Genomic DNA, 18094 nt, shown 5'->3' on the forward strand with positions numbered 1-18094 from the left:
CGTAGTGTTTTCATGGAACAGTGCCGCGCTATGGGTCACGTGTCACGCCACATGATTGTTTTGCCATATTGTGTACTCACCCGCCGTTTCCTGAGCTTCTGCCTGTGTAAGTTGTCATCGTGTGGATTGTTGTCAATTGCCCAGTATGAACCCTGTAGGAGGAAACAAGGGGTAGGGGTGATAATGAAATCTCTTGATGTAACAATGATGATAGCATATTTTACTTCATTGCATTTAAAACTTCATATTTCCATTAAAAAAAACAACAACATAAAAAATGAAATGCACTTGTAAAAGCAAAATACATCACAATAACATTTCACTCATCTATGTATTGTACATGCATAACCCCTACATACATTGTACATGTACACTACAGTACATTGATCACTTTGTACACTCTGGAACACACAATCTTTTTAAAAGACATAAACAGGGGTATAGTTATGGCGGCACATCAAAAAATGCCCTTTGACATCGTGTATTGCTGAAGTGTGCACACAATAACAGGAAGCTTTTGACAATTAGCATGGCTGGGTGGGCTGAACAATGGTGTACACTGCAATATCAGCACTGCCTTTGGTACTGTATCTATTGGCAAGAAAATTATAGCTTTTAATGGTTATATATTCTACAAACTCTTGTGTTACAATGTATGTAATAATTGTTCCAGCTCACAAAAGTCTGTGAAAAGTCACTGACTGCACTATATCTTTAAGCAGTAACAGCTTCTATTCATTTCATTACAAATACAGAGCTGTATTTCTGGTATACAGCTGTAGACCCTAGATAACTAGAGAGTCACTCACATCTGAAGTGACAAACAGAATTGTCAAAAATTTACAGAAGTAAATGAGATTGACATTGAGTGAAATGGGGAACATTTTAACCCCTCCCATACAAGTGTATACACTGTAAAATGTGAAAATATAGCCGGAGTTTGAATAATGTAATATTATGTGGGAATTTCCAGAGAACCACATCGGATACAAGACTGTGGATATCGCTCATTTTCTGTAGAAGTCTCACTTTGCTCTTATACAAACTGTTCGCAGAATTTTTTTTTTTCATTTTATTTTGTACAAAAGAATACATAATTATGTTTCATAGTATGCATATCCTGGACTATGTCACTTAATTGCAGTGCTCACTGAACATTTTGCAAGATGTTCAACATGGCCAATATAATACAATTGTATGAGCCAAAAAAAGAAATAAAAAATACACAAATCTTTATGTACCCACACAACCTAAATCTGCATTTCACACCTCCTGAAGTACCAACAGCTTGTCTGTAGTTCAAAATTGATTTGTAGAAGCTTACGGTGAATTCTCCCCAACTCCATCTAACTGACATCCTCTTTTAAAATTAAAGAATAATCTTGCTTGTCTCACGGTACACAAATACAATTACTTTGCATTCCATACAAAGCAGTATTGAGTATCTGTTGGTCATCAATCACCTCACTGATTGATTCACTTCCCGATAGTCCCAATACAAATTGCAATACTCAGTCGGGACTTCACCACTCTTCAACACACATCATGCAGAACTACATACATAAAGTTTGTACTGTACATACTGTTTGTGAACTGCGGAATTCCCCCTCCCATTGTATAGAGTGTATGGATTCCGACACATGTGTAAGATGTCGCATTCCATTCATAAATCAATTGTATGGGTGATGGGTGGATATCATGTGTGGGTGGCATATGTACATATAGTTTTAGCCCTACAGTTGTTGCTGTGCATTCAGAAAGTGCTACAGCCCACAAACAAGACTATTCACACAGTTCAAACGTGTGGTTTTTACATTAGCAAGTTGTTTAGCCCTTCGTGATTCACAAGGTCAATGCCAGAATCCAGAGAACACCGAATCCTGGGCCCGATTCCAAACAGTTTGCCAGCCTGCAAATGCTGCACTATTCTTCCTTGAAATGCAACCATGATCATATTTGTGCTTTACTAGCTATCTCTCTTCCCCCTGCTCTGAGATGTCAAGTACATGTTTTCATTGGCACTCTTTCACACAGTAACACACGTACACTCTGTCACCCAATGCAAGTAGTACCACTTGGCATTGTAGCAACGATACAATTTTGCTGTGGTTATGAATCCCCCTATCCCACTCAAACTCTACAGCAATACAGTGTGTATCATGACTCATTGTATGTAATGATATTCATCAGAATACAAAGGGAACCTCCAACATGTGGGGAAACTCCTTACTAGTAAAAATTATAGGCCTACAATGTATGTTTTACTAGCATACACACAGATAATGTGCAAACAACTGTTACTGGACCTTGAGCACTGCATCAAATTATTCTACTACAGGAGTGCAAAATGCAATATTTACAATGTAGATAAACCTTGAATGCTTTTAATATTGGCAGCTGCTTTAGGTAATCTACAGTACATGTAGTTGTATGTGCAATACATGATTGTAGATTATAGACAAGAGAACTGAATGACAACAAGATTGAAATCTACCCTTGCTGCTTACACATATCCAATGGAAATTGGAATAAGATTTTATGGCTTCAGGACTGAATTGGCATCCTTCTTGTACTGCTTGACAATACCTCTAGAGACGGAAATTGGGGGACAAAAACGGCTGACATGCACATACATTGTGTTAAAGCATTTTTCCACTTTTAAACGCTTGCACAATTGTATATCATAATTGAGGCATTTATTATTGTTCATGTATTTGGAAAAAGAAAACAAAACTTTTTCTCAGCACATTAGAAGTTATTCTTTATCATAATAATTTCCTGTTCTGTTATAAGAATGCCTATTGTATGTGCAAGATGTTTTTTTTTTTCTTTAAATAAATGAAATTGAACCCAAAGCAATCTCGTTTAACTCACTTCAGGGAATGTTTGTTGTGTATACAATTGTACTATAGAATATGAGAATATTTCTGTACCAATATGCTGTAATATAACACTTTACCAAATATTGGTGTTAAATTTTCACACAGAGAAATATTCCACATTTAGAGTAATCCAGCTGTAAACATAAAACTGGTGTACATATGTAGCCATCAATGTGAGGGAATTACAATTTACATCATATTCTGATCTTAACAATTTGAGCCCAAGGAAATCAACAAAGTTATGTTAATACGGTTTGTATGTATGTACATCATTAATTAGTATAATTTTAATCTCACTCTTCATTGCAATACATCGTACACGGTGAAAAATAATGTCTAGTTCTTTCGGCACTGTTAACCTCAACTTTAGTACAGGTTAGCAGTCCACCTGTTAACATGTAGTACTTTCAACTTAGGCCAAGTAAAAAAAGAAACCAGTTTCTCGTCCTCGCGCGCATCGATTTTGGCCGCCGCATCGATTTTTTTACTATTTACTATTTTCAAAATGGAGCTGAAAATACCAAGAAATTCATAATTCTCGTCCCAGCCCGCTCCCCGCCCGCATCGATTTTCAGTTGCCGCATCGACTTTTTTTATATTTACTATTTTTTCGGCCGCCGAAAAAAAAAAAATCAACAATTCACCTACCAATCGTGATGTCTTATTTCTAATTACGCCTTGCGTCCTCTACTTAAATGTCGTACAGCTGTAGCTTCTGTAGTGCGTATGTAATAACGCATGCATTTCACACTGCGAGCTCGGCAAGAAGGAATGACCCACAAAGCAGTTGAACTGTAGTTGGATGGGCGGGGGGCACAGTAGAGTTCTGTGGCGGGGGGCCTGGGCTGTGATGTACAGCGCACTCGGTACGTCGTGATGTAGACAGGACGTTGAGCACCTTTTCTCTCGTGCTGTTGCCCGCTTCGTGTGCTGCTAGATTGATTGCGCAATGTAACCACAAACCCCGTTATTACGAGATCCGTGGGACCGGCGATATTACCTCGTTATAACCGGTACCTCGTTATAACCATACTCATTAAAAACAAAGAAAAACATAAGCATGACGTCAAATACCCATCCATTAAACTTAAACATATCCTTTGCGTTATTATCACACAATTATTGAGCGTTATTATTGAGAGAATAAAGGGAGATTATTTGTGAATTAGATGAAGAAATAGAGGCTGAAATGATAAGTTAATTCTTTATTGTAATTCTTGTTTGTTAAGCTTTTTCTAAACACCAGCGCAAGTATGGGGGCAAACATATACTGTAGAGTAACATACAGGCCTTGTTTACCGTAACTTGCTATGTATTTTTACGCTGTTGGTGCCCAGCGGGAATGCGACGATTTCATGAATCATTTCGGCTGTAATCCGGTACTGTACATGTACAATGTATGATCGTTGCGCCCAAATGGATTAAAAATGCGTTCTTTATTTTCTTCCGAAAATCTCTTCGCGTTTTGTACGACCGTTCTTGAAAATATATGACAGGATTGAATGTGGGAGGTTGTCATCCTGTTTACGCAAGTCTGTACCAGATCTATTCAAACTAATATGCGTTTGTTTCTTTTTCTGATTTAGGATAACATGCGTCATTCAACTTTTTTTACGCTGCTGTCACCTGGCGAGATCGCGATGATTTCAGAGTAACATACGTGCGTTGTTTACCGCTAACTTGCGAGGTATTTTACGCTGTTGGTGCCCAGCGGGAATTCGATAATTTCATGAATCATTTGGCTGTAATTTTATATAATGTATGATCATTGCGCTCGAAGGGATTAAAAATGCGTTCTTTATTTTCTTCCGAAAATCTCTTCGCGTTTTGTACATCCGTTCTTGAACTGTTGAATGCGTTTGTTTCTATTTCCAAGCACCGATTAAGTAGGTTAACATGCGTTATTCAACAATTTTTACGCTACTGTCACCCGGCGAGATCGCAATGATTTCATTCATTATTTCGGCTTTAATCATACACACTCATATTTAAATTATCATTCGTTAAATGATGATGAACACATCCAGATCTATTCAAACTAATACATGCGTTTGTTTCTTTTTCCGAGCACCGATTAAGTATAGGTTAACATGCGTTATTCAACTATTTTTACTCTACTGTCACCTGGCAGGATCGCGATGATTTCACTAATTATTTCTGCTTTGATCATACACACTCATATTTAAATTATCATTTGTTAAATGATAATGAACAAATCCAGATCTGTTCAAACTAATAAATGCGTTTGCTTCTTTTTCTGAATAGGTTAAAATGCGTTACTGAACTATTTTAACGCTACTGTTACCCGGCGGGATAGGGGCGATGATTTTATCATTTCGGCTTTAATCATCCAAACTCATATTTGCTCAAAACCAGCAACAGAACTGGAAGTCGGAACTAAAATTGGAAAGGATATAATGATGAGTTGCACACGCATTCCAATTGTCCATTTTTTGTCAAATTTTATTGTCGCTACATGAAAAGTTTTTGAATGCGTTATCTATTTTTTTCTCGTTGCGCCGTGGTCTGACCTCATATCACACACGCGTTTCTCGCGAAAAAGAAAACCGAATGCGATTATGTTAAATAATTAGCAGGAACATCGGAAGGTGTTCCTGTGTCTTATCATGTGATTAAGAAGAAAACATGGAAGGAATGGTTCTCTGCAAAACGGGAAAAGACGTGGATAGCGAGATTTCGGTTTCCAATGTTTCATTTGTCGCGTGTTTGAAAGCGGCAATTTGGTCAAGAAATGGAACCTCGTTATATCCGATCAAATTGCTTATGTTTTTCTTTATCATGATTTAGCGAAATTGTCCTCGTTATAACCGGAATCTCGTTATGACCGAACAGGTTATAACCGATTCGTTCTGCCATTACACGCAAAGGAAAACGGGATCGACGCGATCACCTCGTTATAAGCGGTTCCTCGTTATAACCGAACTCGTTATAACGGGGTTTCCCTGTAGTAGAGGAGACCAGCCAGCCAGCATAGCATGCGTTCTGGAGCTGGAAAAAAAAATTGTGGAGTGATGGAGAGAACCGATCTCAAGCGCGCGTGTGCACAGCGAACGGCTTTAAATAGTGAATACAAGTATAGTATTCAACTGGTTCGTATTGTCTTTCAGTAAAAAGGAAATCAGGTGGTTGTTTCACAGGGTTGACAATTGGCAGCACTGTCTGCGGCATTTTAAATCCTTGAGCGAATAAGTTTTCATATGAGAAAAGATCTAACTCAGTAAGTTTGTGTTGTGTTGAAAGGCAAAAATAATGCTATGCATTTCCAGAGATAATGGTTGGATTCATACACGCAGGTTCAACAAGTGATGCATAAATGTGTATATCTTATGTTAAAAAAAAACATCTTTTTTTCCATACCCTTGATATGACTGAATGAATACAGTCACAGTGTAGTTAAATTGGTATACTTGTCATGCATAAACAGCGATATACGCAGATTTGGTGCATCACTCAAATGATAAGTGGTTTATATCACACATATAAACACATATTACTTTCATTCTGACGATCCTCGAAAAAATAGTAAGATATCAAATAGTAAGGACCTCCCTCATCGCCTTGCTCAAAAAACCCGGACGAGAAACTACTTTCTTTTTTTACATGGCCTTAAATATTTACACCTCATGGAGACAGGGAATATGAATTACAAACTCCGATTTCAACATAAAAATTTCTACAACATATTGTTGAAAACAAATCAAGCATAGTAATACTCTGGACATGCAAGGTGCTTGCAAAACCTGTAACTTTGAATGGTAACATTAACCAATGAACAGGCCATTACAAACTTTAGGCATTTACCCACTTGCTAGAATGGGCACTCTGGAAAGGGCCCACTTGCTAGAATGGGCACTCCAAAAAGGGCCCTAACCTTGTGACAAGACAGGAAAGTAGGACCAAGTCTTGATACACCTACTGAGTGAATGGACGCACACACATCCCGATTTCTTAGCCCACTGTTGTACTCCAGAACTTTCCAATTTGTAATAATTAAACTCGCTACCTAAGTACGTAGCGTACAATGTGTATTTGACAGTAATTGTCCAACGATGAGGTAGAGAAGTTTATAACACTGGACAAGTGGACAGGTGGGCTATGGTATCCTTGAGTGCACATTGATGAAAATTTGAGGAAAGTTTGCAAATTTTTTGGAAAGCCACAGTGTACAGCAATCAAATGTAGAGTGTATTAATGTGATCAATGCCCCATGGGTACTTCATAATGGCTGCTTTAAATAGTAACCTGCCACTTGAATGTTAATCCTTGTTCACTTTTTAGTGCAGAATTGGCACAATAGCTCTGTACAAATATGTGTGTGTGCGTGTGAGTGTTGTTGTTGTTGTCGTTGTCGCTGTTTTTTGTTTTTTTCCCCTAAAATTTTCTATGATACACTGGACACACACACACACACACACACACACACACACACAATTATACCCCTGTACCAACATCTCCTCCAAGCGAGAGACCTGGTATTCAAACAGTTTGATAATAGCAGGATCCTATTATTTCTTTTAATTGCCTACGATACATACAATTGTAAATTGCTTTTCATTTGGTGCCTTATTGTTGCACATTAATGCTGTAATATCCCTTCTGTCAGATGACACATATTGTGTCTATATAGATCGATATCTTTTTAAGAGGTTGTATATATATTGAAAGAATAAAATTCAATATTTTTTACTTTTTTGCATGGTTAAAATTATGAACTTTATGTGCATATTCATTCTGTAATATAATCAACATTATCAAATCAACTCTTATCTGTTTGCTCATTATTAAAAACATTACTTACAAAATTATATCAATGCATAATAATACTTCAAATCACACATTATGCTGTACATCAATGTTTACAGTCTCATATACTGTACAGTGTAGGCCTACACAATAGTCTGGCACATTAGTTTTGGACAAGCTAAACCAGTCTTTACTGAACTGTTTAATTTCTCGCATTACGACGTTACCTCAAAACATACAGTGTACAATAAATGTGGTACTATAGATGTGGTACTGTGCATATTCATGAAAAAGAGTTTCTATGAGGAAATATGTTGTGAGGACACCATAGAAAAGGAAGTGAAATGACTATTCAGTTACAAACTGTGTATTCTTCCCTGTGCAATCTACGTATACACTACATACACAATACTGTACATTTTTGTGTCTGCTATCTATGTATGCCATACACACTGCACACAAGAGAAGTTCTACATAAATATGTACTGTCCTTGTGCGAAACCACTGCCTTGAGTGGATGAGTAATTGGATAGGGAACAAAACAACACAAGTACAAGCACAGCCTGTATACACTCTGCACAGATTGCTGTCAATGAAAAGAAAGAGAGAGATTTTAAAAAAAAAAGCAATATGGATGACATACACTCTTAAGTGCTGCCTTCAGAGAGCAGGCATGTTGGCACCAGACAATGTCAGGAAGCCAAGCTTTGAAATAAAATTTGCCTGTCTTTCATAACAATGTTCAATGTTTGCATTTAACTTTCTGTATACTACATGTATGTAGACATCACTTACTGACACACTGCATAATATATTGGTATTGATTTGCCAGTGCAGCAATTTCTACAAGAGAATTGAATTGAACAGAAATATTTCATATCATCCATAGAAGTCTTTCATATGTGACCCTGCACCTCAAAACAAACAAAAAGTCGCAAGACATAAATTTTTGATTAAGACCATATTCTGAAAGAGCAGACTTCAAGCTTTAAAATGATGTATAACTCAAATCAAATGGACTCTCCTAACCTATCTAAATATTGGAAAGAAAGCACAAACTCTGGAAAAGTGTGAACTGAGAAAAGAGTCTCTGAAGTACAGTGTCTATTCAAGCGCTTAATCTTTACCAAACCGTGCTGGCTGTGCGATGAATGGGACAAAAAAAAAACAGGAAGTAAACCACCAGAGTAACAACAATGAAGGGATTATCAGATTAAACTGAAATTAAGCATGCCTCATTAACACATTCAGTCCATAATTAATGCCAACTTTCAAAGCAGTGGCACTATCCTTTTAAAAGTTATTATAGTTGAAAGTGAAGAGTGTGGACAAGGTTTTTCAGAAATGAAAAAGGGATTCTAAAGACACACCTAATCACACTATTCTACCAAAAATGTTCGAGATAAACTGCTAAAAAAAACACACTTTCCTGCCCGTTTTATGATACCAAATTTTAGCATAATGTAAAAGAAGACCCGCTCTTTCAGAAAATAAGAAAAAGTCAAGTTCGGCTAGGTTGACCCATTTCACTTATTTTCAGTCCTCACGCAAAATCAGTGTGTGCGACTTTATGTTCGCTTTGAGGTGCACGGTCACATATTATCCATAGAAGTCAAACATGGCTTTGCAAACACTGACCTGCTAAACACCTTTACTAAAGATGCTGCAAAGCTTACCCCTTTAATACTCTGTATATTATGGGTGGAAAAGAAGGCTTTGACCAAAAATATTCAAGACAGTTTCGTAGGTGAACTCCACTTTGTGTTCAAGTTGACTTGGGTTTAGAAATTAATATAACTATTAACAATGTACAATGCGTACACTGTACATGTGTGCATCCATTTTTTTTTCTTTTGGTTGTTGTTGTTGTTATGCTGACATCTGAAAGTTTGCTCATGACATAATTACACACACACACACACACACACACACACACACACACACACACACACACACACACAATTACACAGATTGATAACTGCCTAACAACAGTAATCTTGAGAAAAATATAATAACTGACATGTTTGATCCCAGCAGTTGAATCTTGATGTAAAACAGTATTTTTCCTGAATGCTGCAATATCTTTTTTTTTCCATAAATGGCAGCCTATGATTGGAAAAAAAAAATCAGCTGAAATGTAAAACGTGTACTGTAAAGTACTGGAACAGCAGAAAACATGGGTTTAGTGCTGGCTGTCCTTGCATCCATGTGCAATGTGCAGTGTACAGCCCTACATCCACTGTGCACTAGCCACAAGCCACTTCAGACTTTCTTTCTCACACAGGAAAGGACAGGAAAGCTTGCACTCTTGATCAAAAACAGAAATCTTGTCGCAGGAATCAAAGGTCATGTGTAATATGGTCATAGGGCCATGGTCTATTCCTCTGGGGATTACAGTGTACAATATACTCTGCCTGGCAGTAGCAGCCTACTGTCTGGCATTGCACAGTCAGTACAGTACTAAGCCACTTGCAATGAAATAGCAGGCATGCTAAACAGCCATCTGCACAATAACAACACAAGTTGTACATTATATGCTTCACTGCTAATATATGCACACTAAACATTAACAGTCAGTGATGTGTAATGTAGGCCTATGTATGTTCAATGGTGCACCATCATAATCTTGGTATCTCACTGTAGACTATCCTTATACCTTGTACGAATTGAGGGGGTTGGCGCAATATAGTGCTACAAACTTGTAACCCACACCTGTGTCAAAATTGAGTTACATGCATTTTCATTATCCTTATCCTTCACTCTAAACTCCGTGAAAATATCATATTTGAATTGAACCAATAAGATGGTAAAAAATGCATGCATTCATGTTTTATTAATGTACAATGTATGGACTTTCCAAACATTCAACAGCGATTATCTCAAAATGACTATTGTGTGGGTTAGCACTATATTGCACCGACCCCCTCAATTATTGACTATTTAGTATGACTAACAAATTGATTTACAATGTACAACCTAAAGTATAAAGTACAAAGTCTATGATTACAAGCTACACTGTAAAAATGTGTGAAGATGAACATAATAATAATGCCATTATTTTCGTCCAACACTGAAGCACCTCCTTAAACTGCCAATAAATTCCACTGACATACATTTTGTACATTGTGTACAATCCTGTACACAGTCTCTCACATTATTGCAAAAACTTATGTCATTTGAACACAGGCAATACGTAAATGTGCTGATTTAAGCTAGGTTGTTATATTTGTATTCACAGGAATAACTGCAAACGATACTGTATTCTCTAGCTATTGCAGGAAGACTGACTGACTTGCCAGTTACACGTCTTAGGCTGGAAGTCACTACTAATACAGCAAAATACACTGTATTCAGTAGATGAACACAACCATGTATAAGGTCAATAATCAGTACTCTCCGCCCTTTTGCATAAAAGTTGAGATCAAACATAAGTCAGAAAACCAAATAAGTCACTGAATACTCAATTCTGATCGGCTGATATGTTTGATATTTGCGACTTATGTTTGATTGCATCTTTTCATGCAACAGGGCTCTGGTATTTGTAGTCTGATCATGAGACCACCAATGGACAATATTTCAAAAATTGAAAATTAGAAACAATGTAAATGACCATAAACTCAACCTTCAGGATATATTAATCACACATCACCACCAAATATCAAGGACTAGTCATAAGTAAGGAAAAGTGTATTAACACTGTAACAGGTACAGCAACGAACTCTGCTTTGAATCTCTTCTGGAATCAGCACTCTTAAAAAAAAAAAAAAATGCAAACCACAAGATTCTGTGTTAACTATGAATAATAATGAACATCCCAAGTATCAGGATTCCTATAAAGTGATTCTGGCACTCATTGGTTGTATTGTTAAGGGTTCAGTATCACTCAAAAACAACACAAGGAATCCATACTGAAACAATACGTCTGAATGATAATTACATCTTCCACTAGCAAAAGCCATTCACAGCAATAATCGTTACACCTGGGTATCAAGTGGAAGCCAATAGAGTTTCAGTATTGATCTTTGTGATCATAACGTGTTTGTGAACATGGAGGATTAGGCTGGGGTTATGCAACTACCAGGAGTACACATAGCTGTACAAACATCAGAAAACTTGATAGAACCCTACATATGTCAACAAAGCTCTCCTCACTGAATAACTGTGATTCTAAGCAGATAGACATGCCATGACGACACCAAGGCCATGCACTGATCGAGATATATTTAGGATTGAATAAAAAGGATTTCATGCACATCAAGGAATAAAATGATTTTCTTTCTGCTTCACTTGAATAGTTAATTAAAAGGATAGCACCCACCTTCCTGGCATATTCATAGTAACAAAAAATGTCTGAGCCTGGTAGCTTTACTATAATGTTTTTCACCTGTTTTCTTCAATTGTATTTCCCCGCCTAACATCTATTTCATCAACACACTGTAACTTTAATATCAAATTTGCATGTACAACTTGTCTGATCTCATGCATCATCACCACATACTTGAACATTCAGATTCACTGCTCATTTGAACATTTCATTTTTTTTTTTTTCAAATCTGCACATCAGTCCTGTTTTCAAAGTCAATGCATGCCAGTTCAGACATCTCTTGAGGACATGTACACTGTACCTCCTTTCCTTGAAGAAATGACTGACAAATATCACACAATGATGGTAGTCACAACCAATCAAATTGTAAATTTACAGATTGTACACAAAGATCACCTGTCTGGTTAAAAAAAAAAAAATGCACTGTGAATTCTTAGTCAGTTCTTCAGATTTTAGACTACTCTTCTTCTAGGATTTAGTGTATGTATCAAAAGATCTTTTTCCTGGTCTACCCAAATATTGACTGTTCTCCCATACCAATATCATCAATGTTTACAGTCAGTAGGCTCACCATTACAAAGACAAACATCTAATCTATGCAGAATATACTTTGCAAAACCAGAAGGGCACTTGCACAACACCTAATTTCACTGATACCTGTCTTCTTTTTATCTAAGTGTAAGAGATCACAAAATTGAATGAACAAAAAGCCAAACAACATTGATACTGCATTTTTACTGATTTTAAAATTCATTAAAAAAAATCATGAGAAGGAATAGAATGACAGATTTAAAACAATATCTTTTGAAATTGAAAGGACAGTTGTACATACCTTGCCTGGATCATCTTTTGATCTTGGTACCTTCATGAAACATTTGTTTAGGGATAGATTGTGTCTGATGGAGTTCTGAAAAAACAAACAAACAAACAAATGCAAAGAGATTGTTTTCAGTTGAAAGCCACTAACTTTTCATGGGTCATATGAACAGCAATAATTCTCATCATCAACAAAGTGCAGACAATAAAATTCACATTCCCAGGTCTAAACTGGTGCAAAAATGCAAAGAGCTCCATTCGAATACTCTGTGGTACTGTTATAGGTTGAAAAGAATTTTCTGTCTGAAAATGTTGTTGCTTTCATAATTTTTATTAGATTTGTAATGTTACATACAATTGTAAAGGGATGATATACATATCAAATGAAATACAGTTTGTAATTGTGCCTGATATAAAGCACTGCAACAAACAGTGGTCATTTGTTTTTATAAAGACAGCGTATAGAAAGTAAGATCCTTGATCAACAAACAGAAGAGCAGATCTGAATATAATTTCTTTTGCTAATTCGAAGTTGTCGTAAGACGGGGCTGCACACTAAACCCATTTTTGTCTACTGGTCTGACAGACAGTAGGACCAGTAAGTACCCAGTTTTTCCATTTTTTAATGGTCCATTCCTGAAAAAGTTACTGGTCCGACAGTGATTTTTACTGGTCAGGGACCGTCGGACCAGTGCCAGTGTGCAGCATTGCGTAAGATGATATATACCAATTATACGGATGTAAAACATAAGAGCATACTTATAACAGTATATCGCGCACCATGATATCCCTTTCACTTAAGTGCGACAATAGGATGAGGGTTTTAACATACGTACAAAAAAAACAGTATTCAAATGTGAAGGAACTGTAATAATTCATGATTTACAATTACATGGTCATGATAAACATACAATATTATGAATAGAATAGTTTAAAAACGTGATAGAGTATCTTACTATGTGTGTAATAAAATGACATTCTCATGAAGAATATCTTTGTTCAAAACATGGTCTGCTGTTTTCATATGGCTTGGTTTTACAGTTACAATATACTTTATGCACATTGCTAATCATGTACACTGCATAATACATTTTGTATTTAAGCAATGTGTAGACATTATGCCTCTAGCAAGTTTATGTGATTGGCAGCTTTTGCTACGGCTGGGAAGTCTAGACTGAAAACCTTACAAATATTCTAATTGGGTTACTGGTCCACAATAGGTCTACAGGCAACAATAAAACACATTTTCCAGACGTTAACATATGAGTGTACAATGCATTTTGGTGAAGACAACTCTATTTCCTGTCCGCACTTGACGCAATGAGCAGCAATCAGTCTATAGACATGTGAGGCACAAGCTGACAATATCTGATTTAAATATGAACAAAAAAGAAAATGTGTTGTCAATAAAGGCATTTTCTTCAACCATCAAACAAATACAGAATTCTCTACCTAAAAGACACCACTAACAATGATTTTAAAAAGTCTTCGAAATTTATTTCATGCACTTAAAAAAAAAAAAAAAAATTCCCAACCCTCTTTTTATGTCTGTGAAGACAGTCTGTAAGAAAATTTCTACGAGTCGGAGAGGAAAACATCAGTTATATTGCCCCACAGGAGTGCTCAATAAAAGCTCTGAAGATCCTTGATTTCTTATCTAAGACAGCGTTAGCTTGATGGGGGGGGGGGGGGGGGGGAGGGGGTGGGGAAGCAACATTCATGTATACATACCAGCAGATCCTACACGTAGATGAATCACAAATAACTTTTATCAGCTTATTCATCATGTCATTAGTGTTCATATTACATTAGTGCTTACTCATAGGAGCCAATAAAGTACTGTATTCCCAAAGACCACCAAAATATAATCTCCAACAACTTGTCAGAACTTGTCACATACATTGTACCTGATAACTTTAATATCAACATTTTGTAATGTTGAAATCTTTACATCTTTACAGCTATACAATTACAGTAAAATGTACACAATCATTAAATTACAATGTACAGTATGATGTATGTTCACATCCCAATTTCCTACTTGGAAGAAGAGGTTAAGTGTGTACATGTGTATCTCTGCAGAGCTTGTATTACTAAATTAGAAAAAAAAATATTGATATGGTCACTCTCCCTCAGAGAAGATTTACCCCATTGAGATGTCAGTAGCCTCAATATTCCAACTCTATTAAAATCTGATTTCAACTCTGCTAAATTCAGATACTGTGTTTTTTTCATACAAGTATGTAAAATATAGGCCTACCCCTTGTATTCATGCATCAAAGCTTTGGTTTTCAAAATTTAAATATTGGTCAACTTCTTTTCACTATTGACTTTCATTGTTTGACCCAAAATGTAATTAATTGCTTTGTCCTGATATTAAACAAAGCCTTCAAAATCACATATTAAAATATATCAAACATCCGCTTCTGTTCAGACTGTATACTGTACATGTACTTACAGAAAGGCAAGAGTTCCATATGTACAGTAACCCCCCCCCCCCCTCCCCCTATGTATTATGTATAAGAAACACCATTAAATTTAGATGGCTTTAGGATTAGGGTTAGAGTTTACTCAGGATTAACTAGGGTTAGGGTTGGAGTTAGAATTTGAAGTTAGGGTATTTAAACTTTTATAATCTTGGTGTCCTAGGGTAATGTGGTTGGGGTACATAGATGTAGTCAATGTAACTCTAGATATAAAAGTGGGAGTACATGGGACTCTTTCCTACAGAAACAAAACAAAACAAAACTACAAATTGTAGCATTTAAGGTATTACATATTAATCAGATACACACAAAATGCAAACTTGGTCATAAATACTTCTGAAGCTTATTAAATGCCAATTTATGATAGATGGATACAAACTGTTTCTTGAATACTCAAGAAGCTTTGAGATTGAGTAAACAATTCCAATAAACTTGAAGCACTTACAGATGGTGGCATGTGCAAGTGTGTGGATCTATCTACCGGTATTTTTTTCAAGACCACCAAGAAGGCATTAAATTAAATGCTCATAATATTAATATAGCTGCCACAGGACGCTGCATTTCCTGAGTAAGACTCTTTAGAGGGTACTTTTCAGGGATGTTGCTTTATTTTTCTGTTTCCATTGTGCATTACCCCTAGTTTTAGAACACTTTAATGAGAGATATCTTTGTCCCAAAGTTGCTTCAAACGAGCAATCTATTAAGTATTAGAATTTATGCCAAAATAAAAAATTTTGAGTAAATGTACACTGTACATGTTTTTAATGCTAGACAGCATGTAATGATCACTCATACAAATGGTCAAATTATGAATGCTCAAATAAACTTTGTTTTTCAATTGAATGGCCCAATTTGATGAGAGAAGACAATAACAGCTCTAAAATTCTACTGAACATTGTGTTTTATACCATTTCTAGACTATGGTAAGAGGAGAAGGTATGTTTACAACATGGACAGACCAAAATGTGACATTATAGACAAGACAGTCTGCAGATGTTCACTATTACAAGTGTAAGTCAGCCACCCCCTTCTTGTTGAAGACTAATGACAATGTCAGGGCTGCCAACTCTCACGCATCGAGCATGAGACTCACCCATTTGGTCCTTTCTCACTCTAAAACTTTATTTCATTTGCATGCATTTCTTTTGATCTCACTCATTTTGACTCCTAAATTATAGCATTGGCCTATGGGAGTCTCGCTCTCACCTAGTTTCCACACGTAGTGTTGGCAGCCCTGTAATGTTCTTCCTGTTTCTCTATCCAGTGAGTTAGTGATTGACTGATATCTAGACATCTAGACAAAACATGTTAACACTTTAACGGGCTACAGTACAGGCTACAGCCACAGGCTATCCAAAAAGGCAATGCCTTACCGCTTGGCTAGGCAGTGTGCCCATCATTGAAGCATCGTTTTGACATTGACAGTGAACACACACACACAGTCTGCATGAATCTTCTGCTGAGTTACAGTAACGTTGGGGGCCTAGACAGAGGCATAGAGGACCGTATACCCACTTGGACCCTGGTTAGAGTCTAACGTGTTAATGAGAAAAAGAAGAAGATGACAAAACCACACAAGTTGTGCCCATGGACATGGTCGTTAGTTAGCTTCTTAATTTCTTTCCGTCTCTTTTCGCATTTTGATTCTGACAGGTGGCGTCAGTGAACTTCTAACGTTAGGCTAGCGTTAGACTGACTCTGAGCTAAGTCTAATCAACGTTAACCCTAGCGTTAATAATGTTAATGTAAAAATCCACGTTAAGTTTTAGCCTAAACCAGTGACAGTGTGCAGTGACAGCTAGTGACAGGTGTAAACAATTGAATTGTTAGAACTCGTAAATTTAAGTTTATTGCTGAGACAATGCTGACTGTTGAAGATATGTGTTATGGAGCTCATGTCAAATATATATGCACAATGACATCCTAAATACAAACCTTCCACCCATTCCCGGCATCCCTGTAGTACGGAAAGTTGTCGCAGATCCACTGATATATTTCGCTCAGTGTCATTTTCTTCTTCGACGAGCTGTTGATAGCGAACGTGATGAGGTTCGCGTAGCTGAACGGTGGCTTCCCGTCCTTCACCGGCTGCTGTTCGTCCCATGTCGCGGTCGTATCCAGTGGTGAACTAGGCGATTTTCGCATAGGAATTGTACCTTTTGAAGGGTCTAATGAGTTATTTTGTCCCTGTCCATTTTTGCTGTTCGGCGTATTACCATTTAAAGCTCCTGGTATATTCAGCCGGCCTAGCCAGTCCATGGAAGTCAGGCTGTTGCCCAAGTCTGCGTCCGCCATCTTGCTTGTTTAGTTGCAAGAGCCGCATTACACTCGGCGCATAAATACGGAATTTAGCTCTCACTAATAATCTCCGTTATTCACGCGCAATTTCGCTGATTTCAGTAGCAGTACGATAGATTTGACTAAAATGCTTCCTCAGTTGGGGTGTAACCCAGTTTTCGCAACAAATTTCACCCGGACTTTTGCCCTAATTTCAGGTGCGGAAGTACGTCAGCCTTGTAGCGCCACTTCACTACTTTTCGAGCTCCAGACCCCCTGCGAAGACTGCCATGGCAGCGGCTTCCTTCTTACGTCATAGCATGGTCGTAGCGCGAATGTACGATCGCGATGTACTGGTACTTAGAAGGCTAGATTAAATCATTAAAAAAGAACAATTATTCACACACAACTAACTAAAATAGGTGATTTTAGTTTGTGCTAATAAGAGTATGAATCATGATATTATCATACATTTATTGATGCAAATCTTGGGGACATTTTTCGTAGATAAAATCATATCATCATTTGGCGAGAGCACTGGTTCT

The 18094-nt window shown here is 37.0% G+C and overlaps 1 protein-coding gene across 1 annotated transcript in view; it reads right to left on the bottom strand.

The window, feature by feature from the left end:
• The window catches only part of LOC139741446 (forkhead box protein J3-like), a 39714-nt gene extending 21931 nt beyond the window's left edge, over nt 1–17783 (bottom strand). The window contains exons 1-3 of the mRNA XM_071652027.1: nt 17208–17783; nt 12803–12877; nt 81–152 (exon numbers count right to left, since the gene is read on the bottom strand). Of these exons, the coding sequence (XP_071508128.1) occupies nt 81–152; nt 12803–12877; nt 17208–17567 (507 nt within the window). The 5' untranslated portion in view covers nt 17568–17783. The remainder of the gene's footprint in view (nt 1–80; nt 153–12802; nt 12878–17207) is intronic.
• Between the last annotated feature and the right edge of the window lie 311 nt (nt 17784–18094).

Source organism: Diadema antillarum, unplaced genomic scaffold, assembly GCF_040938485.1.
Source record: "Diadema antillarum isolate AM-2024a unplaced genomic scaffold, OU_Dant_1.0 seq00000931_RagTag, whole genome shotgun sequence".
NCBI classification, from domain to species: domain Eukaryota; kingdom Metazoa; phylum Echinodermata; class Echinoidea; order Diadematoida; family Diadematidae; genus Diadema; species Diadema antillarum.